At 40.4% G+C, this 25,777-nt stretch overlaps 1 protein-coding gene across 3 annotated transcripts in view; it reads left to right on the forward strand.

Moving 5' to 3' along the window:
* The window catches only part of NSUN2 (NOP2/Sun RNA methyltransferase 2), a 53,521-nt gene extending 28,206 nt beyond the window's left edge, over nucleotides 1-25,315 (forward strand). For all 3 annotated transcript variants that reach the window (XM_063451853.1, XM_063451856.1, XM_063451855.1), the window contains exons 8-20: nucleotides 2,134-2,326; nucleotides 7,493-7,567; nucleotides 7,781-7,911; nucleotides 9,073-9,146; nucleotides 9,248-9,378; nucleotides 9,793-9,889; nucleotides 11,501-11,676; nucleotides 14,011-14,103; nucleotides 15,049-15,184; nucleotides 16,456-16,536; nucleotides 19,445-19,583; nucleotides 23,756-23,795; nucleotides 24,708-25,315. In XM_063451853.1, the coding sequence (XP_063307923.1) occupies nucleotides 2,134-2,326; nucleotides 7,493-7,567; nucleotides 7,781-7,911; nucleotides 9,073-9,146; nucleotides 9,248-9,378; nucleotides 9,793-9,889; nucleotides 11,501-11,676; nucleotides 14,011-14,103; nucleotides 15,049-15,184; nucleotides 16,456-16,536; nucleotides 19,445-19,583; nucleotides 23,756-23,795; nucleotides 24,708-25,080 (1,739 nt within the window). In that variant the 3' untranslated portion in view covers nucleotides 25,081-25,315. The remainder of the gene's footprint in view (nucleotides 1-2,133; nucleotides 2,327-7,492; nucleotides 7,568-7,780; nucleotides 7,912-9,072; nucleotides 9,147-9,247; nucleotides 9,379-9,792; nucleotides 9,890-11,500; nucleotides 11,677-14,010; nucleotides 14,104-15,048; nucleotides 15,185-16,455; nucleotides 16,537-19,444; nucleotides 19,584-23,755; nucleotides 23,796-24,707) is intronic.
* Nucleotides 25,316-25,777: the final 462 nt, after the last annotated feature.

A 25,777-nucleotide genomic window follows, 5' to 3' on the forward strand; every position in this document is an offset into this window, starting at 1 on the left:
TAGACATTAATGAATGGGGTAAAAGAAAACCCTTCATTAAGTCCCTTTGGTGACATAGTGTCCAATTTGCTTATCCAGAAACATTCTTTTCTTCTTAAGATTAAGTCAAAATTTCCACCTCTTTTGCCCTTATAGACACGTGCAATACCTGCAAATTTTATGGCTCTCGGTGAGTCATTATGGTATTGTCTCATATGTCTGGCCACTGGGGTGTCTCTAAATGATGTTATAGAGTGGACATGCTCCATTGCCCTTCTCTTAAAGGGACGTATAGTCTTCCCCACATATTTCATGCCGCAGCTGCAGGTTAGTAGATAGACCTAACCTGCAGTATTGCAGTTAAAGAATTGTTTTATGGGGATATGAATTGTACCTGTGGAGTCGGATAGAATTTTGGAGTCCTTGGCCATGAAACAACATGCGACACACCTGCCGCATTTATATGTGCCGTGTACCATGAGCCAACTTCCCTTGTTTTTATTTTTAAGCTGTAAATGACTCGGGACAAGCATCTCTTTCAGATTCTTACCTCTCCTAGCCGTAATTGATACTGTAGGAGATACCACATTTTTAGATGGGGATCTTGAGTGAGGAGGGGCCAAAACCTACCAATGATTTTCTTTGCCACATCCCAACCCGCATCATATTTGGCTATGCAGCGTATCATTTTTGTAGTGTTTGGTTCAGGGATATCATCAAGAAGTTTTTCCCTATCGTTTTGCAATGCCCGTTGGTAGGCTTGTTTCAAACATCTACCTGGGTAGCCCCTTTCCTTGAATCTTTCTCTGAGATCTTTTGCCTTTACTTTAAAGTCTGCAGTCCTAGCCATAAGGAAGTGTTTTCTATCATAGGATTTTTTCAATTTTGGTTATCTAGCTAGATTCTACCAGGTACATCCTTAGTGCACATCCCTATCAGGGTATACAGTTTATCAGTCCAGTCCTTCAATTATTTTCAGCGTTTTTTTTCTTTTTTGGAATTGTTGCAATCCTTATGTAAGCGCTTAAGTTGTTATACTGGCTATACCTTGTTACCTTTTTAGCAGATATTCTGCAACTTTGTGTCTATATGCTCTAGGGGTTTAGTAGTATTCACCTCCTTAGAAGGGTTTTGTATCTACCCTCTATATAGGATTAGCCATAGGCTATACTATACTTAGGCATATATATTTCACAATTCATGGCTCAGTATGTTTATTTTGGCATTTTGAGCTTCTTATAGCTCCCCTCTGGAATTCACTTTTTTGTGTTTGAATTAGTAGTTAGGATTCCATTTATTCAATAAAGCAATTATTTATTTTCGTTATATTTTATTTAGACCATTCTTTACAGATATCAGTTATGTTCTAGGGTCTACTTGTTAGAACCCTTGTACATTTTTTCTTTTTTCAAGTTTACCAGGGTTACCCCCTATTTTGGATATCTGGTAGACACTACACATTCACCTTTATTAGGAGTCTGATTTTTTGTTTTCTATTAATACTTTGTTAGCACAGATACAATGTACATGGAAAGAAGGTACAGTAAGAATTAGAACCTGAGCTATTTCGGGAAAAAAAAAAAAACCAAGGGGGAACCATTGGTAAAACCTGACCAGTAACAAGGAACAAAAATACAGAAAACGGCTCATTGTAAAGACCCATGAATTGTTGCAGGCAAATCCAGGAAGCTTCAAGAATCGAACAGTATAATTATTACATTGGGACCAGATTTTATTGTAAGAATGAAGCGAGCAATGTAGAATTGAGATTGGCTTATTCATGAGGCGATTATCATTTTGGCAGTGATCTCATTAGTTGGGGTAACAGTAGTATGTAACCAGTGGCCACTATGGTTATTTTATATTGGGTCTGGAAAACACAAAAGGTCCAGGTCTCTGAAGCGTATCTGTTAATAATTGGAAATCAAAATGGCACCACTTGTGGCCAGGTCCTCCACGTATGTAAGTTCCCTTGAGGCCACATGACCTCTAACAGAGCTCAGTTGGGTTTCACCCATTTGGAATCATTTCACTGAAGAGCTATCATCATGATTTTAAACTTCAACATTTATTTTATTTATAACGCATAAAAAAATAAATAAAACTGCACCTTTTAATTTATTGCAGTAATTTTTCTTAATGCTCTTTTTGCAGAGGGTTTTGTCATAGCTAACGATGTTGACAATAAGCGTTGTTACTTGTTGGTCCATCAAGCTAAGCGATTGAACAGCCCATGCATTATGGTGGTTAACCATGATGCTTCCAGCATTCCAAGGCTTTTGGTAGAAAATAACGGAGCCAAAGAAGTCCTCTACTATGACAGAATATTGTGTGATGTACCATGCAGGTAAGTGTGTGTATTTATGGATTTGGTACAATGAGTTTTTATTTTGAACTCAAATAGTATTTTATACAATGTAAGATTAGTAGTTAGTTAAACCTTTTTTCCATAATTTATTTTGTAATTGTGCCCCTTGATATCTGCTAGTAAGCTGTTCTACTGTTTGCGATCTGACACTTACAAACAATGCAATTGTTATTTCCTTAATTGTCAAACAATCTTATCGTATTAAGTTTGACTTTTGCTTTGCTAAAGGATACTTGTCATGCTACTTTTCACGTAAAATGAAATAATCATGATTTCTGTTATGCAATGTGTTAGTGAAATCGTTGCATATCTATAGATTTCTTAAATCTAAAGGTATAGATTTCTTGCAATAGCTCATCCTCCCTGCAGGCCCATTGGCACAGACCTTGTCTGCAGGCATTACCTGTCTGCAAGAAACCTTTCTTACTGGCTGTTCTCTGGCCCAGCTTCATTCAATCCAAGTGTGCGTCAGCAGTACCATGGCAACGCTCCAAACACTTCAGGAGGCTATACACACACCCACTCTAAAGACTTCCAGGCTCCACTGGTAAAACTTTATTACCTGGTGAGGTTCCTATGCTCTGTGTACAAAGCGTGAAGGAGCCTCACTAACAAAATTACTGTAAGATCTGTGAGCCCACTATCCAAGACAGTTCTTGTTTGGGGAAAAAACGAACAGAATGTCATGTCACTCTGTTCAGTGGGATGATGTGCTGACAGTGAAGCTAGCACGTCAGGGACATCATGCCTGAAAACTCCATGAAGGTACATAGGTTAGTAAAAGAACACAATTTTCAACAATTATAAAGCAAAAAGTGCATATTTATGTAAAGTACAATTCTAACTAACCGGTTCACTTTAAGCCAAGTAGTGGGGAAATAATTAGATAAGGGGGATAGACTCATAAATATTTCAGTAGATTGCTATTCCCCAGGCTCTCACTGCCCCCCTCTGTGTTCCCTCCCAGGCCCTCACTGCCCCCCTCTGTGTTCCCTCCCAGGCCCTCACTGCCCCCCTCTGTGTTCCCTCCCAGGCCCTCACTGCCCCCCTCTGTGTTCCCTCCCAGGCCCTCACTGCCCCCCTCTGTGTTCCCTCCCAGGCCCTCACTGCCCCCCTCTGTGTTCCCTCCCAGGCCCTCACTGCCCCCCTCTGTGATCCCTCCCAGGCCCTCACTGCCCCCCTCTGTGTTCCCTCCCAGGCCCTCACTGCCCCCCTCTGTGTTCCCTCCCAGGCCCTCACTGCCCCCCTCTGTGTTCCCTCCCAGGCCCTCACTGCCCCCCTCTGTGTTCCCTCCCAGGCCCTCACTGCCCCCCTCTGTGTTCCCTCCCAGGCCCTCACTGCCCCCCTCTGTGTTCCCTCCCAGGCCCTCACTGCCCCCCTCTGTGTTCCCTCCCAGGCCCTCACTGCCCCCCTCTGTGTTCCCTCCCAGGCCCTCACTGCCCGCCTCTGTGTTCCCTCCCAGGCCCTCACTGCGCGCCTCTGTGTTCCCTCCCAGGCCCTCACTGCGCGCCTCTGTGTTCCCTCCCAGGCCCTCACTGCGCGCCTCTGTGTTCCCTCCCAGGCCCTCACTGCGCGCCTCTGTGTTCCCTCCCAGGCCCTCACTGCGCGCCTCTGTGTTCCCTCCCAGGCCCTCACTGCGCGCCTCTGTGTTCCCTCCCAGGCCCTCACTGCGCGCCTCTGTGTTCCCTCCCAGGCCCTCACTGCGCGCCTCTGTGTTCCCTCCCAGGCCCTCACTGCGCGCCTCTGTGTTCCCTCCCAGGCCCTCACTGCGCGCCTCTGTGTTCCCTCCCAGGCCCTCACTGCGCGCCTCTGTGTTCCCTCCCAGGCCCTCACTGCGCGCCTCTGTGTTCCCTCCCAGGCCCTCACTGCGCGCCTCTGTGTTCCCTCCCAGGCCCTCACTGCGCGCCTCTGTGTTCCCTCCCAGGCCCTCACTGCGCGCCTCTGTGTTCCCTCCCAGGCCCTCACTGCGCGCCTCTGTGTTCCCTCCCAGGCCCTCACTGCGCGCCTCTGTGTTCCCTCCCAGGCCCTCACTGCGCGCCTCTGTGTTCCCTCCCAGGCCCTCACTGCGCGCCTCTGTGTTCCCTCCCAGGCCCTCACTGCGCGCCTCTGTGTTCCCTCCCAGGCCCTCACTGCGCGCCTCTGTGTTCCCTCCCAGGCCCTCACTGCGCGCCTCTGTGTTCCCTCCCAGGCCCTCACTGCGCGCCTCTGTGTTCCCTCCCAGGCCCTCACTGCGCGCCTCTGTGTTCCCTCCCAGGCCCTCACTGCGCGCCTCTGTGTTCCCTCCCAGGCCCTCACTGCGCGCCTCTGTGTTCCCTCCCAGGCCCTCACTGCGCGCCTCTGTGTTCCCTCCCAGGCCCTCACTGCGCGCCTCTGTGTTCCCTCCCAGGCCCTCACTGCGCGCCTCTGTGTTCCCTCCCAGGCCCTCACTGCGCGCCTCTGTGTTCCCTCCCAGGCCCTCACTGCGCGCCTCTGTGTTCCCTCCCAGGCCCTCACTGCGCGCCTCTGTGTTCCCTCCCAGGCCCTCACTGCGCGCCTCTGTGTTCCCTCCCAGGCCCTCACTGCGCGCCTCTGTGTTCCCTCCCAGGCCCTCACTGCGCGCCTCTGTGTTCCCTCCCAGGCCCTCACTGCGCGCCTCTGTGTTCCCTCCCAGGCCCTCACTGCGCGCCTCTGTGTTCCCTCCCAGGCCCTCACTGCGCGCCTCTGTGTTCCCTCCCAGGCCCTCACTGCGCGCCTCTGTGTTCCCTCCCAGGCCCTCACTGCGCGCCTCTGTGTTCCCTCCCAGGCCCTCACTGCGCGCCTCTGTGTTCCCTCCCAGGCCCTCACTGCGCGCCTCTGTGTTCCCTCCCAGGCCCTCACTGCGCGCCTCTGTGTTCCCTCCCAGGCCCTCACTGCGCGCCTCTGTGTTCCCTCCCAGGCCCTCACTGCGCGCCTCTGTGTGCCCTCCCAGGCCCTCACTGCGCGCCTCTGTGTGCCCTCCCAGGCCCTCACTGCGCGCCTCTGTGTGCCCTCCCAGGCCCTCACTGCGCGCCTCTGTGTGCCCTCCCAGGCCCTCACTGCGCGCCTCTGTGTGCCCTCCCAGGCCCTCACTGCGCGCCTCTGTGTGCCCTCCCAGGCCCTCACTGTGTGCCCTCCCAGGCCCTCACTGTGTGCCCTCCCAGGCCCTCACTGTGTGCCCTCCCAGGCCCTCACTGTGTGCCCTCCCAGGCCCTCACTGTGTGCCCTCCCAGGCCCTCACTGTGTGCCCTCCCAGGCCCTCACTGTGTGCCCTCCCAGGCCCTCACTGTGTGCCCTCCCAGGCCCTCACTGTGTGCCCTCCCAGGCCCTCACTGTGTGCCCTCCCAGGCCCTCACTGTGTGCCCTCCCAGGCCCTCACTGTGTGCCCTCCCAGGCCCTCACTGTGTGCCCTCCCAGGCCCTCACTGTGTGCCCTCCCAGGCCCTCACTGTGTGCCCTCCCAGGCCCTCACTGTGTGCCCTCCCAGGCCCTCACTGTGTGCCCTCCCAGGCCCTCACTGTGTGCCCTCCCAGGCCCTCACTGTGTGCCCTCCCAGGCCCTCACTGTGTGCCCTCCCAGGCCCTCACTGTGTGCCCTCCCAGGCCCTCACTGTGTGCCCTCCCAGGCCCTCACTGTGTGCCCTCCCAGGCCCTCACTGTGTGCCCTCCCAGGCCCTCACTGTGTGCCCTCCCAGGCCCTCACTGTGTGCCCTCCCAGGCCCTCGGTTTCCTCTATCCGGTCTGACAGGAAGCTGTACGTTGTTCAGTAAGCACTTCCTGTCACATATCGGCGTCTTTGTGTTATTTTCTAGTAATCTATATCGATGTATATTTTCCTGGTTTCTAAGGTCTGCATAGATTTTTCAACCAAACAACTGTTACCTTATGTGGCTCCTGACTTGTTTTTAAAGCTTATTTAAATGTTTATATTGTAGAGTTGAGTTATGTATCACTAGGAATATGCACATATAGATATAAATTTTGTTACCTTGCTTAAATTGTCTATGTATGAACATACTGTTTCCAATGTCTCATTAAAAGTCAAACACTCCTGCCTAATAACGTAACGTTACTGTTACAGATAGAACTGTTAGGCATAATTGACACTGGTCTACAATTGTGCATGTTTGATTTAAAAAGTCCTTTTGAACAACAATACCACCTTAATGCATTTGGTTCGGGCCTCATTAATATAATGGATGTTTTGAATGCACAAATCTGTAGTGTTTTTTTTTTTTGCAGAAATATCTTAATTTTATATATTAATTTTAATTTTTTTTTTTTTTTTTTTTTTTAATTAAGATATTTCTGCAAAAAAAAAAAAACTCTACAGATTTGTGCATTCAAAACATCCATTATATTAATGAGGCCCGAACCAAATGCATTAAGGTTGTCTTGTTGTTCAAAAGGTCTTTTTAAATCAAACATGCACGATTGTAGACCAGTGTCAATTATGCCTAACAGTTCTATCTGTAACAGTCACGTCACGTTATTAGGCAGGAGTTATAAATAATTGCACAATACTGCACCACAAGTCTGCTTAGACTTCTTTATCAAATGTATGCACACAGCTCAGTCACTGACAACATGGAGCGATTTGTACGACAAAGCTGCCTGCGTTAGGAGGGGAGACCCAGGGAAACCTGTAGTAAGGCTATCACTGCAAGTTTGTAGATTCTCTGTCTGCATCCATGCTGTTAATTAAGAGCAGCTCACTCAGTGTCAGTGGCTGAGACTGTGCATACATTTGATAAGGAAATACAGTATGAGGGGGCATGGCTAAGGAGTCAGGCTTATGGTTTAGCATTCTGCTTTATGTGAAAAATAAAAAAAATTGTGCAAAAAACATAAAATTGATCATACAAAATTAATAAGGCCAAAACCTATGCAATGCATTCAAGTTGTATTGTGCCCAGAGTGGAGCTTGGCAGGGAAAACAACTCTGTGAGTAATGACATTTAGGTGGCTAGGTTTTTTTGTTTGTTTGCATTTCTAAAGAAAATGTATGGCTCAGAGAATTTAGTTACCTGTAAAACACTGATCTACTGTATTTTGAAATCAATATTTCATTGCAGATAGCACTGGAAGCATTTATTCCCCTAGTGTGTCAAATTCTTTGTTTCCTGGTGTAACATGGTCTTTTGTTCTTGCAGTGGAGATGGAACCTTGAGAAAGAATATTGATGTGTGGAAGAAGTGGACAACATTAAATAGCTTGCAGCTGCATGGGTATGTAGTGGTGCCCAATAAATGTGTTCCATATAAATATAAGTGAACACTTGCCATATATTCTGTTATACTGCAAAAGGTTTACCTATCGATTTTTGCAGTTGACCTTTTCATTGCAGCTGAATTTGACAGGCTGCATGCAGCCACGTTCTATTAAATTATTTTGCAATCTGCTGTAAATTCTTATTAACCTTCAGTGTGCTTTATTTCTAGGTTACAGATTAGGATTGCTACCCGTGGTGTAGAACAGCTGGCAGAAGGGGGTAGAATGGTTTATTCTACGTGCTCTCTGAATCCTGTCGAGGATGAAGCTGTTATTGCTTCTCTGTTGGAAAAGAGCGAAGGCAAGGCAACAAGTTTTCAGCTCTCCAGATACAAAATTCATTTATAGAATGCATAACAGAATTTTAATACTCTTTGTAAACATGGGCTTTTTAGTGAACTTAACATCTTTTAAAGTAAATGCAAGGTTTAATTTTTGTTTTGTTTTGGTTTTTTACTTAATACAGCAGAGGCTTTATAAACTGCAATATTAGAGTAGAAAATATGTCCATGTAACACAAGGAAGTAGAGATGCATATGATTTATTTATGATATTGGTTAATTTATACACTCCGTAGACACTGTAGTTGGGGATGAGGCAATTCTATTCAAATGCTTTGTGCTATTATACCATGTAAACTTGCTGCAGAAAAAAAGAAGCCTTTGTGTGTGTGTGTGTGTGTGTGTGTGTGTTAGTTAAACATGCTGCAGTGTTAAGGGAATAAGCAATTTTCAGCAGTAGATGTAAAATGTACATTTGTAAGCACTTTGCAATAGAGGATACTTACTTGAAAGACAACACATTAACCTTTTTACTATTCCTGAACATAATGAAATGGATATGTTTCACTGAATTAAGATATGCCACAAACATTTTTTGTCCCTCTAAAGCCATTATCGGTTTTCCCCACCTGGTGGTTAAAGAGTTAAATGAAAAAACAAACAAACCTTTTGAATACTTCCCTCTTTCCAGTGCTGAGGTCTCTTAGTGCTGCCGCTGTCTTCACTTGCTCTGATGTCGTCAATCGGGGGAACCTAATACGCATGCATGGCAAATGACACACACATTAGACTTTCCTCATAGGAAAGCATTAAATCTATGCTTTCCTGTGGGGGATTTGGAGATGCTGGACATCCTCATGCGAAGAGTTAGGACATCTAGAGTCGTTTCTTGAAGTTAAACTCCATAAAAATGCAGGAAGTGCCTCTGTTTTAGATTGCACGGCTGAGGGGACAGGGACACTGCACCTAGACAGCTTCAATGAGGAAATGAAGTGGTCTGGGTGCTTATAGTGTTGTATTAATAAACACATGCTCAGATAAGCCTCTAGCAAAGAAATTTTCACCCCCCAAAATTGTTTTCTCCATTAGTTTGCTAAGCATGCTCCTTTCCCTACCAATATATTGGGGTTTCCTTGTGATGAATGATATATTTGATTGTAATCTACTTTCCCTTGTTCTAGGGAGTCTGGAACTTGCTGATGTGTCTGCAGAGCTTCCTGGTTTAAAATGGATGCCTGGAATCACCCAGTGGAAGGTGAAATGGTTATAGATGCATTTTGACCTTCTTGCTTTTTAGTTTTTTAGTTTTATTTTCGTTGTAGTATTAGTTCTCACTCAAATGTTATCATCATTAAGATTATGACAAAAGATGGACAGTGGTTTGAGAAATGGGAAGACGTGCCCCAAAGTAGACATACTCAGATCCGTCCTACAATGTTTCCTCCAAAAGATGAAGAAAAATTGAAAGCTATGAATCTAAACAGATGGTAAGATTTTCCTCTTGCTGTTTGGAAGTATTGTGTGTGTGTGTGTGTGTGTGTGTGTGTGTGTGTTTTGTACGGCTTATGCATAGTTAGATGTTCTTTAGAGTACAGGTCATTTCATGATTTTATAACTAGGAGCAGGGTCAATAAAGTCATTATTATTAGCGTTTTAAAATTACTTCCATTAAATTAGAGAATGCTAATTAAATTATTTCCGTTATATAAAAAAAATAGAAATACTTTTAATATATAGATATACAAGATATATCCATATAAGATTTTACTATATTTTCCACAAGAACTTAAAACCAAATGAGAGGATCTATGCTTGGCTATAAAACTCTCTTAAAAATATGAAAATGTGTGTTGGTGCTGTGTTTTGATTAAATCTCCATACCATCCACTGTTATTTTAAAGCCTCCGGATATTACCCCATCATCAGAACACAGGGGGATTCTTTGTTGCTGTGCTTATAAAGAGAGCACCCATGCCATGGAACAAGAGACTGCCAAAGGTAAGTTACTGGATAAAATACAGTTAATTTATTTGTATAAGCTTCGTTGTCTTATGTTCTTAGTGTTCTATTTGTACGTTATTTCTTGTTTATCTTTTTAAAATGTTATACTGCATTTGCCTTAGGTTCAATGATCTGTCCCCCTTTTTTTTGTGTATTCTGTCAAGAAGTGTTCTTAAATACTATGTAATTTCTGTATGACATATTGTCTCTAAGTGAACCATAGAAGCTAGGAAAAAGCCAAGGACATTTATTCAGGCTGCTTTTTTGTGTTTTAAGAGAAATGCTGTCTTGCTAATAACTCCTCCCCTTTCTCTGATAGTTTGGTTTCTCCGCCTAAAAGAATTCCTTGTCATTGGCATGAGACCTCCCTATGCTCCCGCCTGCCATGTGGCAGCTGGGAGCATGTATGCGAACATGTTAAAAGTAGCAACTTGACTTCCATTGCTCTGTTCAGTCTGGTTGAAATCCGGACCAAACTCATGCATGAATTACAAAATCTGGACATTGTTGGAATGTATGAACAATGCCTGGATTTTGCAGTCCGACTAGCCCTTTACACAGCTGGATCGTTTTTGCCCGATTTGCACTTATTACTCTGTCTTGTGGTGACTGTTACCTCCGAAGATTCAGTTGGGAGAAGCAGATATGGCACTGTGTTTTTCCCTGCACTGAAGGACGGTCATTGACTACCGATTGGATATGTGGGATAGTTTTTGTCTTGTCAGGGTGGAAGGGATGAGTGGGTGGTCAATTGCCCACTGACTTATACTTTTCATTTTTAGATGTATCCCCTATTTTCAACTTAGAATGACACCTGCTCCTCATTCTTCATTAAAAACAAGAGAAGAGCGGAAAAGGAAATTTATCATTATAAAAGTTCTCTCCAAAATTCTCCTGCTATTGCGTAGCATTTTTAATCCGTTAGTATTTTAGAAATTTTTGCATATCAGCATAGTCATGGGCACCATTTTTTATTTTTATTTTTTGTCCTGGCGGTCTGAATTTCCTAATTAAAAATTTTTTGATATCGAAATTCATCCAAGCAGAACAGTATGGACTAAATTCTACCATCCCAAAACCCTGCGGAAGTCTTTAATCCTCTATAATAAGTATAATAAAAAAATAATCCTATCTAGTCCTACTCATGGTCGTAGACAAGATAAAATGTTGCATAGGTTAAATCCTTATCTTTGCAAATTTAATCCAAATCTTTGTCAGAGTGCTGACTGGATCCATATTTTGTTGTATCATTGCTAGTATTAGGTATTACTGCTTTTTTTTTTCCAGCAGAATCTTTCTTTTAACATTCTGATATCTTAATTGTAAGTAGTTTAACACTATTGTTACTGCTGAAGGTGGCAATCGATTGTTTTTGTTTTTTTGTTTCCTAGGTGTATAGTACCAGTGGTTCTACACCACTCAAAATGTTTTGCCACAAAGTGCCAATTAGAAGTAAAATAAAATTAAGTTAATGACATGATCATGGCACAACTTGCCTGTAGTTCCCTTCCCTCACAGAAAGGCAGTGATTGGTCCTAATAGCATATGTGATGTTAATGACTAGAGCCTGTAATTAATACTCGGTGTTTTTTTGGTTTTTTTTTGCAGCTGCAACGCAGGGCACCTGCTGCTGTGTCTGATGTGTCTGTGACAGCTGAGGTTACTGAGGCAGTGGAGGCTGCTTCTGAAACTGCAGGTGCTCCAATAGTAGAAACAAAAAATGGAGACTCCAAACCTTGCACAAATACTGAGCCAGATTCCAATAAAAAGGAGAGTGTGTGTGGGTATGTACCGCAACATGATTTATTCTGCTTCTATCTTTATTATTACAAGTGAAACACTTTTCTGATTTAACAGACAATTAAATGTCCACAAAAATCTGTTAAATACCTCATATTCGAGCTGCTTCACATTTTAGTCTTTCAGTCTTCAGTCCCCAAAAACATAGACAATGAGATGTAAGCGATGGCAACATTTCCAATCAAAAGTATAGGATTATTGACTTATCTGCCTAGTGACAATGTACAGTATACATTGTCTCATGCATTTGGTGACACATAATGTATGCTGTACTTTGTCTGTCAAAGGCGCTTTTTTGTAATCTGGTCTTTCCATGATCAGCGAGACGTGTTTTTTTTTTTTTTTTTTTTAAATATCTCACTAATAAATCCCAAAATAGTCTTCTAGAGCAGTGTTTCCCAACCCAGTCCTCAAGGCACACCTACCAGTCCAGGATTTAAGGATTACCCAGTTTTGTCCAAGGTGTTTTTTCTTTTTTTTCTAAAAACACCTTAGACAAAACTGGGTAATCCTTAAATCCTGGACTAGTAGGTGTGCCTTGAGGACTGGGTTGGGAAACACTGTTCTAGAGCACCCTGTAGGCATGTGATCAGTGGGACGACAGACTCCACAGATCACCTACCTATCTCTGGCAGTCATCATGAAGATTTTCATGATGCAGCATGCACTTTGGCTTCCTGTAAGTGCTTAATGATACTTGACTGCGTGAAAGTTGTGGCTAAGTTATATAACTGAAACCTCTAATTTAATGGTACATCACTGATCTTATTTTCATAACTCATTTAAGCTTTGCCATTCCTGTCTTGGCATTATATCACTACAGTGGCATCTGTCAGGGGAGGGATAAATTAGGCAGCACGTAAAGTCAGTTCTTAAATTTCATGTGTTGAAAGCAGGAAAATGGGCAAGTGACTCTGACTAGTCATTTGGCCATCACTATTTGGCTCTTGTCAGAGCGTCTTTAAAACGGCAAGTCTTTTGCTAGTAACTACCAAAAGAAAAGGACAACCGGTGAACCGGCATCAGTATCATGGGTGCCCAAGGCTCGTCCAACAGAAGAGCAGCTGCTGAAAAACTTAATGCTGGTTGTGGCGAAACTAACTTCGCCACTTGTGCCTGGAGAGGACTAATTGCCGGCCTCTTGCCATGTGACTATGGCCCCTGGGAGACTTTGCCATTTAAAAACACTATTTGGACTTATTGGTGTATTAAAAGCCTGTTCTGGCCCTCTAAATGAAACTGGCTGTTTTGTCCCTCCTCAACCTCTCATCAGCCCGTGCTAAACTTTAACCCCATTGCGATTTTATTCTGTTCATGGGATCTGAGCGCTCAGATCCAAGCTATCTAGGGATAGGTTGAATGTGGAGGTTCTGTTCAGTATGATAGGAATTATGTATTTTTGCTGTTGTGAATAGAGATTTTCTGTACCTGGAAATAGTTGGCTTACTACATCCAGTTAAGCCAATTATCTCCAGGATGGAGGAGAAGATAGACCGGCTGCATAGCCTAACTCTGTGCAACTGGTTTGGGCTGGAAAGCCATGCTTGCAGTCGGTCACAAAGGACTTCGACCTAACTTTTAAACCCTTGGAAGGAATTGCCTGGTTTTTGACTGTTTGTATATGTAGTATGCTGATTCTGAAAATGTAATTTTTATGTGAATGTGATGTATACTTTTAAAGTTATGAATATTGTGTAAAACTGTATATTTTCCTGCCTGTGATAATTACATTAACCCATTGTGTTCAGTAATTATATCAGAGGCAGAGGGGAGGATTTTGTGGGAATGAAAGTGTTTTACTGTATAATAAGTGTTTAAATGGCTGTTCCACAAAACCATGTGGGTGGTACTATTGTGTAAAAATGTGTATATAAGAACAATAAAACCACAGCTCTGTCTGTTCCTGTTTGACCCTCAACATAGTGCCTCGTCTCATGATTTAGGAGCTCCGTTACACTGGCCATGATAGAAAGGTGTCATAGTACATCACTGTTTGCTGAATAGTCACAGACTTGTCAGTTCCCATGATGACCCTTGTCCACCACCGAAAGCACCTTCAGTGAGTGGTAAAAATATATATAGAGCGATGGAAGAAGATTGCCTGGTCTGATGAATTGGGTTACCTTTTTAGATCACGTGGATGACTGGATGTGTGTGCGTCGTTTACCTAGGGAACAAGCGCTACGGAATCCGTTGGCGCTATATAAATGGCGATAATAATAATAATAATAATGGCAGCAGGATATTTTTATATCCGAGAAGTGCTTTGTCTTTCTGAGTACTTGCAATCTACAGTGACTTGTTTTTCTTTTTTATAGACCACCGCCAGCCAAAAAAATGAAACTCTTTGGCTTTAAAGAAGATCCTTTTGTATTTCTCTCTGAAGATGATCCAATATTTCCTCCCATCCAGTAAGTGACTTTTTTTTATTTTATACACAACTGATCAAATTACCTATGTAATATTGGTAATACCAACCTTGTTATTGCATAATGTGAATTAGTATCACAAGGAAAATAGTGTTCTTTGAAGTACTGCTTTAAAACGAATTACCTACTGGTTTGACATCGGTTGAGACACTGCAAAATGAAATATATTGTGTTTGTGTGAGAGAGAGAGAGAGAGACAGACACACACGAAAAATAAAAAAGTGACTTAATAATGCAAGCTAAATGAACTGTAAATTCTAAAATGTATACTAATGTGTGGTGGTTTGATTGTGATTACTATCTTACTAGCAGACTGAGCATACTAACCATTAGACGTGCATTAGTTGGAATGGTTTGTTCGATTCATCAGACATAGAGTACATTTTGATAGTTTATAAAACTAATCGATTTTAAAATCCAATCAAAAGAGAAACGAGTCATTAAATCAATTCCTTTAAGGAAGAATAAAACAAATGTGCATGTTTCCTAAACTCTTTAGCTTTGTAATGGTGATGGACTTATAGCCATGCATATTAACCGAAAATTATATAATTAGACATATTGAGTATTTTTCTGTAGCTGCGCTAGTTTTGTGACTATAGGAAAACCATGTAAAGGTTCCTTTTAAAAAATATATATATATTCATGTTAAATGAATGATATGATTGTAAGCAGTGGCGGATTACATTTTAAAATGGTGGGTGACCCAATGAAGCGTGTCTCCTTGTTCAACACCATAAACCTTTAAAAATGGGAATGTGGGAAAAGAAAATCGTATATGACTACATGTTTTTAACTAGTTACATTGCCTCTTAGATGGACTTCTGTCTCATTATACAGCTTGAAATAGTCAGCTGTAATTGGCTCTGTATAAATAGTTATTTTTTAATTTTTCTGATAATTAAAAGATGCTTATAATTTTTGCAGGAAATTCTATGCATTAGATGAATCTTTTCCAAAGAGAAATTTACTGACTCGAACTCAGGAAGGAAAGAAGAGGCAACTTTATATGGTCTCTAAGGAACTGAGGAATGTGCTACTTCACAATAGTGAGAAGATGAAGGTAAATTGTGTGTTGCTTTCTCCCTTGTCCCTTTCCTATATTGCATGGTCTACTTTATTTGCTTGTTTTAGGTATTAAAATAAATAAATTACTGATGCCTGCTTTAAAGACCCCCTCTGGGTCTACAGCTTTAAAGACCCCCTCTGGGTCTACAGCGTCTTGTCAATTGAGACACATATTGCCTCCAAACCCATTTCCAGTGGAGATGTGACAGAGATCCAAAAAAAGCTAAGTCTGTGATCCAAGCAGGCTTGATGATAAAATAGCATCACAAGGAGTCCTCCTCGTCGGAGGAGCCCACCTTAGACAAACTGGATAGTTTCCTAGGGACCTCCCTTAACTTGGCAAAAATACAATACTAAAACGTAAGGGTCCACACGTCATGGGAAATTCCCTGACTTAGGACAAGATGGCATATTAAAGTCTGAGCATCTTTATCTACTTAGGGTTACCGCAGTATATTATGTACTGAAAGAGTCGTAGCATAGCCTTGAAGCTTGTTTATGCATTATTGTATTTTGTCTGGGACAAAATGGCGTAAACATATTATGCACTGAAAATAGGTAAAAGGTAATTGCTTAAAGAAACAGTTATGAAAAACAATGTTAAATTTCTAACACCTTGTCAGTTTGCAATATCTCTTAAAGACCAAGTACACAGTTTGAGAAATACAATATTTGCATTTTCCCATAACAGTGGTGATCATGTTTTGTAGCCATTAATTACAAAATGTGTAATATTTATCACAATGACTTTTTATCATGTTCAAGTACCTGCATACCATAAATAATAAAAAAAAAAAAAAAAAGCGTGTTTGTTATGCATTTTCAGAATAGCTTCTTTGATTCCATAATTTTGTCTTTGGAGCTATGCTTCTTTAGGGTGTCATTCAATCGTGTTGTTTTAACAGTGTTCTTTTAAGGTTTTTGTCACAGTATCGCATATCTCTAATTGCCATATAAAAGAAGTTACAAAGGGTTATTTCCTGAAATATGTTTGCATTTCTAGTTAACACATAAATGTTTCAATTAGCTGATTAAGAAGAAAATTTTGAAAGCATGGAAACTAATTTAGCACATTTAATGCTTCTGCAAAATTTAGAGATGATGAACCTTAAATGGTTTAGTTCTCCAATTTTACTGTTAATTTTATGCCATTGCTTCCAAACGTAATCAGCAGAGTGACTTGATTAAAAAAAAAAAAAAAAAAAAAGTTTTGCCTCTGATTAAAGCAATATGCTACACTATAATAATTATTCTTTCTTTTCATAGGTTATTAACACTGGTATCAAAGTGCTGTGCCGGAATAACGATGGTGAACAATATGGATGTGCTTATAGATTAGCCCAAGAGGTACATTTTAAATTGGGATTGGTACATTTTAAATGTTTTACTTTATGTTCAATACTGCAATCAAAATGTAAAGTAAGTTGGGTTTCTGTCATAAGTGGGGGTGCATTGAGTCTTTAACCCCCTAAGGACACATGACATGTGTGACATGTCATGATTCCATTTTATTCCAGAAGTTTGGTCCTTAAGGGGTTAAAAAAATAAAAATAAATTATTAATTTGTAAAGTTGTATAACTAACTTTTTTATTTTATTTTTTTCTTCCCATTCAAAATTTCAACTTTTGCTTCTAAAAAAAAAGGAGGGGGAGGGGAGAAGAGAAGAGGAGCAAAAATGAAATCATAAAGGATTGGTTTATGGCGCAAAACATTCATTTAAAAAAAAAAAAAAAGTATATTCAATAATCAAGGATAAATACTATGATCTAAACTACATATTGCATCTGGATGCTTGGAGTGCCCTTTCACTGACTGGAACATTTCAAGACCTGATGCCTATTTTAACATTTTCCAGTAGTTGTCATTGTGTAAGCCACTAAGTATATATTACTAAATTAATTGGCAAGCTCTTTTAAGCTGTATTTTTACATAAATATTGTGATTGTAACTCATGAGCAAATTAAGCTATTTCTACATCTACTTATAATCCATTTCAATAGTCTTTATTGGTATTACATTTGATGTGTGTGTATGTGTGTATATATAATATATATATATATATTATATATACACACACACACCCCCACCCCCAAGAGGGCTGCACTCACCTGAACAAGCATACATTATAGGGTGCTGCTGGGGCTAAATTTACAAATTACAGAATCCAGCGCACTTGCTTATTCACTAAACAATGATTTCAAATCTTAGAGATTGTAATAGTTTTATTTAAAAACACCTCACCTAGGCAAAAAATAATGGAGGTTTAGTTACATTATATGATCGTATATGCATAAGCCTGTCACACAGTCAATGGTACCCCATTCTTGGCAGGTCCTACTGTAGCAGCCTAATGGTTGCTCTTATGAGATTAACCCACTTACTTGGGAAATACTTCCTTACTGGGACTCTCTGCAAGTCAAGGCTAAATATGGCCCTGGAATGAGGCACCTGTGACAGGGAGGGGTGCAAAACCAAGGAGTTGGCCTGGACTCCCAAATATAGAGTAGGACCTGCCAAGAACCAAGAGGGCTGCACTCACCTGAACATGCATACATTATAGAGTGCTGCTGGGGCCAAAATATACAAAATACAGAATCCAGCGCACTCGCTTATTCACTAAACAATGACTTCAAATCTGGGAGATTGTAATAGTATAATAATTTAAAAACACATCACCTAGGCAAAAAATAATGGGGGTGAATAAGAGAGTGTGTGTATATATATATATATATATATATATTCCAAATTCATGGCCACGTGTGACTTTTTTTTTTCAGTATATGTATAGTGTATTATTATAGGGTACAAAAGCTAGATGTGTGCAGTATTACATGTTCTAAAGCAAGTTGCTTCCTTGTGAACCCTATAGCCCTGGTTGCTGTATTTGTGTTTCAGCATCTGTGTAAATCAAGCTATATAGAGTGATTTTTGTTTTTTCCATTAACTGAATAGTCTATTAAAAGCCACAGCTGCAATACTGTCACACTAACAGAAATCAAGATGCACCACTTTTAAAAGTTTGATCCTACAAAAGCACAATATCTTGTTTAGAACTCAACTAGTTTCCTTTCATAATATTTGTTCTATATTATAAAATATTTCACCAGGAAGTCTACCTTAACACTTTTCTCTCATTTTTAAGTATGGTTTCAACCTGTCTGTAAAATAAGATAAGAAAGATCCATTTCTGGGTAATACTGTAGATGCAGAAGCTTTAATATGTTTTAATTTAATCATATGATATTACTATTTAATTGATACTTTATATAGAACATTACTAGTGTCACTCTGGATTGGCATCTATGAAAATAACACTGGTGTCTAAATATTTTGGTCTGGCACCCAAAGACTACTAAAAACAATGAAACCCACATCAAGTCATGCTGCTTCCAGACTGCAAATGTGTTTTATAAAGCACACTTTCCCTATGCTTAATTTTTATCAGAGTTTATGTATAACACTTTTTAAATGCTGTGTGGGGGAAAAAAAATTAATCATGCCAAGCTCTGTGTAAATGTTACATATGCAGGATAATTCATTAAACACCGGGTTTTGTCAGAATGATGCCAAGTGCTCAAAGTGCATTAAGACCTACCAAGTGCATTAGCACTAGAAGATTGTGAGTCTTGCAGTTAGGCCAAGAATGCAATTTATATTTTATATTGTTTTAGAGCAGGTGAGCCTGAAGCATACAAAAAAACTGTGTATATATTGTGATTCCATGATTAGCAACAAACGATCAGTCTGTGTCTTTTAATGTGTTGACTTCCTTTGACACCTGCGTAAGCTTGAATGCAAATCATCTATGTTCCTTTGTAGATCATCAGTTGCATACGTGGCTTCGACTGAATACGTGGCTTCGACTGATCTCAATAATGTTAAAGCCAAGTTTTCCTTGCAAGATTAGAACTGTGATCCTTGTATTAAAATAATATATTTTCTTCCTTTAGTGTCTGAGCGGGTCAGATGTTTTCTTCTAGTTATTATTGTGGGATAGCTTTTTTGGCAATCAAAGAAGTTTAGTCTAAAAGGGGTATGCGAAGGGGGGGAGGAGAACTGAGAACAGTCTAATGAGCAGGTGTGCTTATTGAAGTGCCCCTGTAACCCCTTAAGGACACATGTAACCCCTTAAGGACAGGGGTTAAATATGTTTTTTTCATAAAAAATGTTCGTGCTGTGCATTGTGTGTATAACATTGTAAGGCTGCATGGCAGGTTTTGTATTTTAACATGTTTTCTATTCCTTGCAATCTAGGGCATATATAGCCTTTATCCTTTCATCAGATCAAGAATTGTAAGTGTATCTGTAGATGATATCAAGATCCTTCTAACTCAAGAAAATCCATTCTTGAGTAAATTTAGCAAGGAGACACAAAAACAGGCAGAAGACCTAGGTAAGCAATCTTGTGAAACATTTCATGTTTTGTATGTTATTCTGTGTGCGCGCATGTATGTTTTATTTATAAATATATTATGCTATAATATCTCATCTTGCAAGACAATTAAGTAATCTTGATATATGGAAAAAAAAAATAGCTTGGCTTTCCTTAACAATTATAAAAAAAAAGTTAACTTTTCAGTGAGTTATCATGGGACTTTATCAAGACGTGTATATGTAGTATAAGCCACAGCTTGTAAGTTGCTGTGGTCCCACCCATCCCCTCTGCTCCCACCCTGCTGAAAAAAAGATAAGGTACCAGACTGTAGCGGACTCAGGGTAACCGGACTGGTTATCTCCGCTAATTTGCTTCCTTCAGCCACTCAGGAAACACTTAGAGTTTAAAGAGATCCATTTCTCCCGTTAACTGGACAACACACATTTCTGGAGGTACAACACTGACTGAACTGTTTATTTTGTCACACATGGTTTTACATGCACAGACCCCCACATGGGGTCTCCAATACAATACACCAGGGGTTTCAATCCCAAGAAGCTGATGCGGGGGATGAAAGAGGGACAAAGCAGCTCCAATTTAAATGTCTTGCTGTAACCAGAAAAGGGAGGGGGAGAGGCACAGACAAGCAATACATTTCACTTAACTATACTTTACAGAGCTGCTGTCCCCCCCAGCTCAGCAGAATTAATGCACATACTTGTTTTTCATCTGGTTTCATATTTACTTGTTTCTACGTTGTGCTTGTGCTTTAATATTGGGGATGTGAGCCCTCTGCCCTGCAATACCATCAATTCATGCATGTCTAGGTCAGATAGGGATAAAGATGGGGCAACTTCCAACTCCACTATGCCCAAAAAATCTGAATAAATCCACATAAGTACATATGCATTAAACATACTTTTCACCTTTTGTTAGTTCATCAAAATATTTTATTCCCAACTTATTTTTTGTTTAGTTTTAGCACTTCGTTAGAGGTAATACAATTGGATCAAAAAAGCTTCAAATGTTTTTCACACATTAGCCTTTCTTTATCTTGACTTCTTAAGTGATGATAAAACTGCATGCACTATGTTGCATTTGCTGTTTTATTTTGTGCAACCAGCCTTCATTATATAACGTGAAGCTAGACTTGCCCTGGTTGCTGGCCGCTATTTCATGTGTAAGTAACAGAGAGCAGCCAAAGTAAACACGTTTCCCTTTTACTGCGTAATGTGCACAAAAATAGTTTCATTTTAGTTTACATCTGTTTTGTATTTCAGGCACTAAATGGTCCAGAATTTAGTCTAGGTTTCAGCTGTACAGAACACTACTGAACTGCTGAAATCCAGACTGACTGAATGCACTAGCCAGCAGCCACATGAAAACCGTTAAATAAACAAAACATTTTAAGGGTTATCAATAAAACACCAATATTGCTATAATGGAGGTTGCAGGTGGGAGCACATGGATGTTTACATCATCCTTCATAACAATATGGGGGGTCTTATTGACCCCCATAGAAATTGTATTTGTTTTTTATGTGGTTGCTGGTTTGCAATCACTGGCTAGCCATCTTGTAATTAACCCTCCTGGTGCCAAGGTTTTAACTGTCCCTGCTGTATTAATGATGTTAAAAAAAAAAAAGTAAATCTATATTCTAGATCTGAAATTACATTTCATTCTGCTTTTTGAGCTTGAAACTCATTAACTGGGAAATGGATAATTGCTAGATTTCTGTACTATATTTTTGTGAATGCTGAGAGCTCACGTGTCATCATGTATGGGATAAATTGCTTAACAAATGGAGGAGTTGGAGTAACCCTTAAAGCATTGCAATACAGCTGTTGCCAACTACCATGATCACTTTTGTAATTTGAAGTGGTCATGGTGGTAAGAGTCATTATGTGCAGTGTTTCAACTTGAAACCACTGCACATAATGAGATATGTATAATTATGCTCTCGGGCCTAGTTGCACTCCCAGCACACATGACATGGCCTGGCAATGTAAAGTCTGTGCATAAAATACATTTGTTGTCAGCACCTATTGTCAGTACCTCACTTGGAGTATTGTACGCAGTACTGGAGGCCGTATCTTCAGAAGGATATTGATACCTTAGAGAGAATTCAGAGAAGGGCTACTAAACTGGTTCATGGATTGCAGGATAAAACTTACCAGGAAAGGTTAAAGGATCTTAACATGTATAGCTTGGAGGAAAGACGAGACAGGGGGGATATGATAGAAACATTAAACTACATAAAGGGAATCAACACAGTAAAGGAGGAGACTATATTTAAAAGAAGAAAAACTACCACAACAAGAGGACATAGTCTTAAATTAGAGGGACAAAGGTTTTTTTTTTTGTGTAAATATCTTTTTATTGAGAATTTTCTTGTCCAGAATACCAGTAAAAGAAAGAAACCACCGTGTGGACTTGCAGGTCCCATCGGTCGTTTTTAAAGCGACTAAAGGTATGCGAGAACCAATACGTTTATATACATGCAGACATTGGTGACGCACAGGTCACAGTGTTTCATTGTATACCGTAGGTGGGACAAAGGTTTAAAAATAATACCAGGAAGTATTACTTTACTGAGAGGGTAGTGGATGCATGAAATAGCCTTTCAGCTGAAGTGGTAGAGGTTAACACAGTAAAGGAGTTTAAGCATGCGTGGGATAGGCATAAGGCTACCCTAACTATAAGATAAGATGGGCCGAACGGTTCTTATCTACCGTCACATTCTATGTTTCTATGCTGACGAAAGTTGTAGAAATCTTCTCCTTGCAGGCAGAGTGCCAGCAAGGGCAAGCAAGAACCCCCTCTCACTGTGCATTCCCTCTTGCCTTCCTCTTTTCCACATTGGTGTTTTTATTAAAAAAAACAAAACAAAAAAAAAAAAAAAAAAAACCTTGGTCACCTCAGGAGGCTAGACTTCCAGTTGATGTATTGAGCTCAGAGTAATTTACTTGACTTTTCGGCGCTTGGCTGGAACAGTGTCTTTGGTCTTATGCCAGACAAAGTCACAGAGATTTCTCATCTCAAGCACAAAGGGACTCAAAGTGATGCTGCCATGAAGGAAGTGTTCCAGGAGCCTCTACTTGCTTGCAACCCTGGTAGATGCACTGATATGCTGCTTTAACTGCTTGTTCGTTTCAATCCTTTTATTCTCTTCAGTGGTGGGCAGAGTCTGTCACGATAGGGCTCCTGAGTTTCAGGTGGATAATGCCTAGGATGCAACTTTGGTAGTCTCAAGAATTTTTTCTTTAAGGTCATATAACATGATCTTGCGTTCCAGAGATTTTTTTGAGACTTTTATTCCGGCTTCTAAGACAATCATCAATCACATTTACCACTAGGTGTGGTATGCATGCCTGGCTTGTTCTTTCTGTGGCTCCTACTGGATGCCTTTTTAAGTTTCCTCGCTTTTTGGGGAAGCCTGCAGTGTGCTCTTTTGAGCGTATGCATTCACTGGATATGTAGTTGTTGTTCTGGAAGGAGTTGTTTCCACAATTCTGCAATCTCCACAATTAGGAGGGTTTTTTTTTTATGGGGGGAGGGGGTTTCAAACGTTTTGCTTTCTTGGCAACCTGCATATTGGCTTTCCATAAGGATCCTGAGGAGGACTAACATTTATTTTTTGCAGATGATCTCCACTAATATTACCAGGAGATTTTTTTTAATCTCCCTTTTTTTACTTCCTCTGCAAAAGACAAGGAGAGATTGATGCATAAGTTTCATTACTTGTTTGCACCTTCAAGTATGATGAGTCAATTTAACCCTTTAGAAAGTGTTCTTCTCCATTAAGATCCACACTATGTTTTGAAGGTGGCCTTGCTCTGCTTAGGTATAAGATTCCATTTGTCACGGCTTGTAGGCTGTCACCATCCAAAGTTTCTCACACATTTAATTTCCTATTGAATGGTTAGAGCCCATGAGGCCCTGCTCTATACAGGCTGCTGATACCCTGGCCCATGCTTAAACTACCATATTTACTTATTTTATCCCCCTGTGCTTGACTATTCCTAGAACCAAGTATTGTAAAGTGGCTGGAGAAGGAGAAACCTGTTTAAGATTTGCATTTTGGGTGTTTTTACATCATGTGGTTGGGATGTACTCTATACCATATATCATGACTATTTAAACTCATCTAGAAAGAAATTAATTTTTGTTTTGTTTTTCATGTTTTTCAGTTATGGGAAGCATTGTCTTAAAATATGAACCTGACCCACTGTAAGTAAAATATGTATTATTTTCTCTTTTAAGGTTCATGAAAATGTTGCTTTACAGTTTACTGAGCACTCAAGTTAGGTTTATTTTGACTCTAAAAATGCATGTTATGCATTGAACTATTAGTGACAAATGTACAGTATGCTGAACCAATAAAACGTAACAGTATGGTATACACACCCACCCCAGTTAACAGTGGAGAGCTAGTGCCTAAAAAACACACAGTTAGGTTTTATTGGTTTAGTAGCATGTTAAGGTGGGATGAATTTACACATAGCTGGTTGCAGCTATTCTGACTTATTAATTTGATTTTGCACTTTTAAGCGCCTGTTGCATAAATACACACTTGTCACTTTTACTGTATACATTATACTCAGCTGGTTAGTTGCTTAAAGGAACACTATAGTATCAAGAGCACAAACTTGTGTTCCTTCCTGATACTATAGTGATGAAATCACTATTTAGGTTCCCAGACCCATGCTTCTGTTTGAAAAGGTATTTTCTTTATTTCCAGTGCTGCGCCGGTCTCTCCACAGCTGGCCCTGCCTCTGCGACTGAGATAATCAAAACTAATGATCTCTGTAGGAAAGCATTGCAAGGCTAATGTGTATGTATGGCAAAACGCTACACTGCGTCACTCTGCTTCTCACCTCTTGTACCGTCTGAGTAATGGTTACTAGAGATGTTACTAGGCAATAATGTAAATACTGCCTTTTCACAGAAAAAGGAGTGTTTACATTAAGTCTGCATGGATAGGCTATTCAGACACCAGAATAACCACATTAAGCTCTAACTGTTATGGTGACTATAGTGTGCCTTGTGAAAGATTATGTGCACGAGTTTTAATGTCAGAGTAGAAACCTTGGTTTGCATGCTCTAATTACTTAGCAAAATTATTTCTTGTTCTTTTATTAGGAAACTTGATACTCTCCAGTGCTCTATTGTTCTTTGTGGCTGGAGGGGAAAAACCTCAATCCGATCTTTTGTGCCAAAAAATGAGAGGCTGCATTATCTAAGAATGATGGGCGTGGAAGTATTTAAGGAAAAAAAGGAAGTCCCAGAGACTAGTTCGGCTGAAACTGGCCAGCATAGGGAAGAAGATGCACATATAAAGGAAGATGATGAAGATCCACAGGGAAATCAGGATTCAGATGCTGTAAATATTGGAGACGACACGGATGACCTAGGTCAAGTAGAACCTTTAAGCGAAGATGAAAAATGTGCAGTGGATTCTAACCTAGATATCACAAAAGCCAGTGGGGACGAAGATGAAAAATTAACAGAATGATTTAAACAGTGGCCACAATGCATCATAGATTTATTGTTGCACAAGGTGCCGTTTATCTGTAAAGGACAAAACTAGTTGTTTGTCATAAATAGTATTGCAGCCCTCCCTACCAGTTCTATATTTTGAACAGTAAAACACTTTTAAAGACTTTTTTTTTTTTTTTTATTTGTCTGTATCATCCCAAATACAATTTAATCCAATGTGGATTTGCTTATTTTAATAAAGAATTTAAGAGAAGTTTTTTATTTTTTTTTATCTACTGGTTTGGTTTCTTGTGTCTGCAGTTTAAAAAACAAACTACATAACAAAGTAATCCATGTTGTATGTGAAACAGAGAAAACTATGCATTTTCTTTGACAGTCAAGCTTCTTAATGCCATTGTGTCAAATATAGATAATGATTCTGAGTGGAAAAATAACCTTCCAGTACAAACAAATTACAATTAATCCATGCAAAGCAATGCTCTCCCATGCCTAAATCAAACTCCTATAAGGAAGTAACCACAAAAAGCTTGTAAAGCTTTATTTGTTTCCTTGTAACAGATTACTGCATCTTTAAAAATAAGAGGGATATATTCACTAAATTGTAATGTAAAACAAAACAAATTGACTACAGAATTGGCTTGGCTATTTTAGCATGAATTTTCTAATTAAGATTTCATACATTTAAAATATATGGGAGTTCGCTAAGAGAGGGG

This window comes from Pelobates fuscus, chromosome 4 (assembly GCF_036172605.1).
Source record: "Pelobates fuscus isolate aPelFus1 chromosome 4, aPelFus1.pri, whole genome shotgun sequence".
Taxonomy (NCBI): domain Eukaryota; kingdom Metazoa; phylum Chordata; class Amphibia; order Anura; family Pelobatidae; genus Pelobates; species Pelobates fuscus.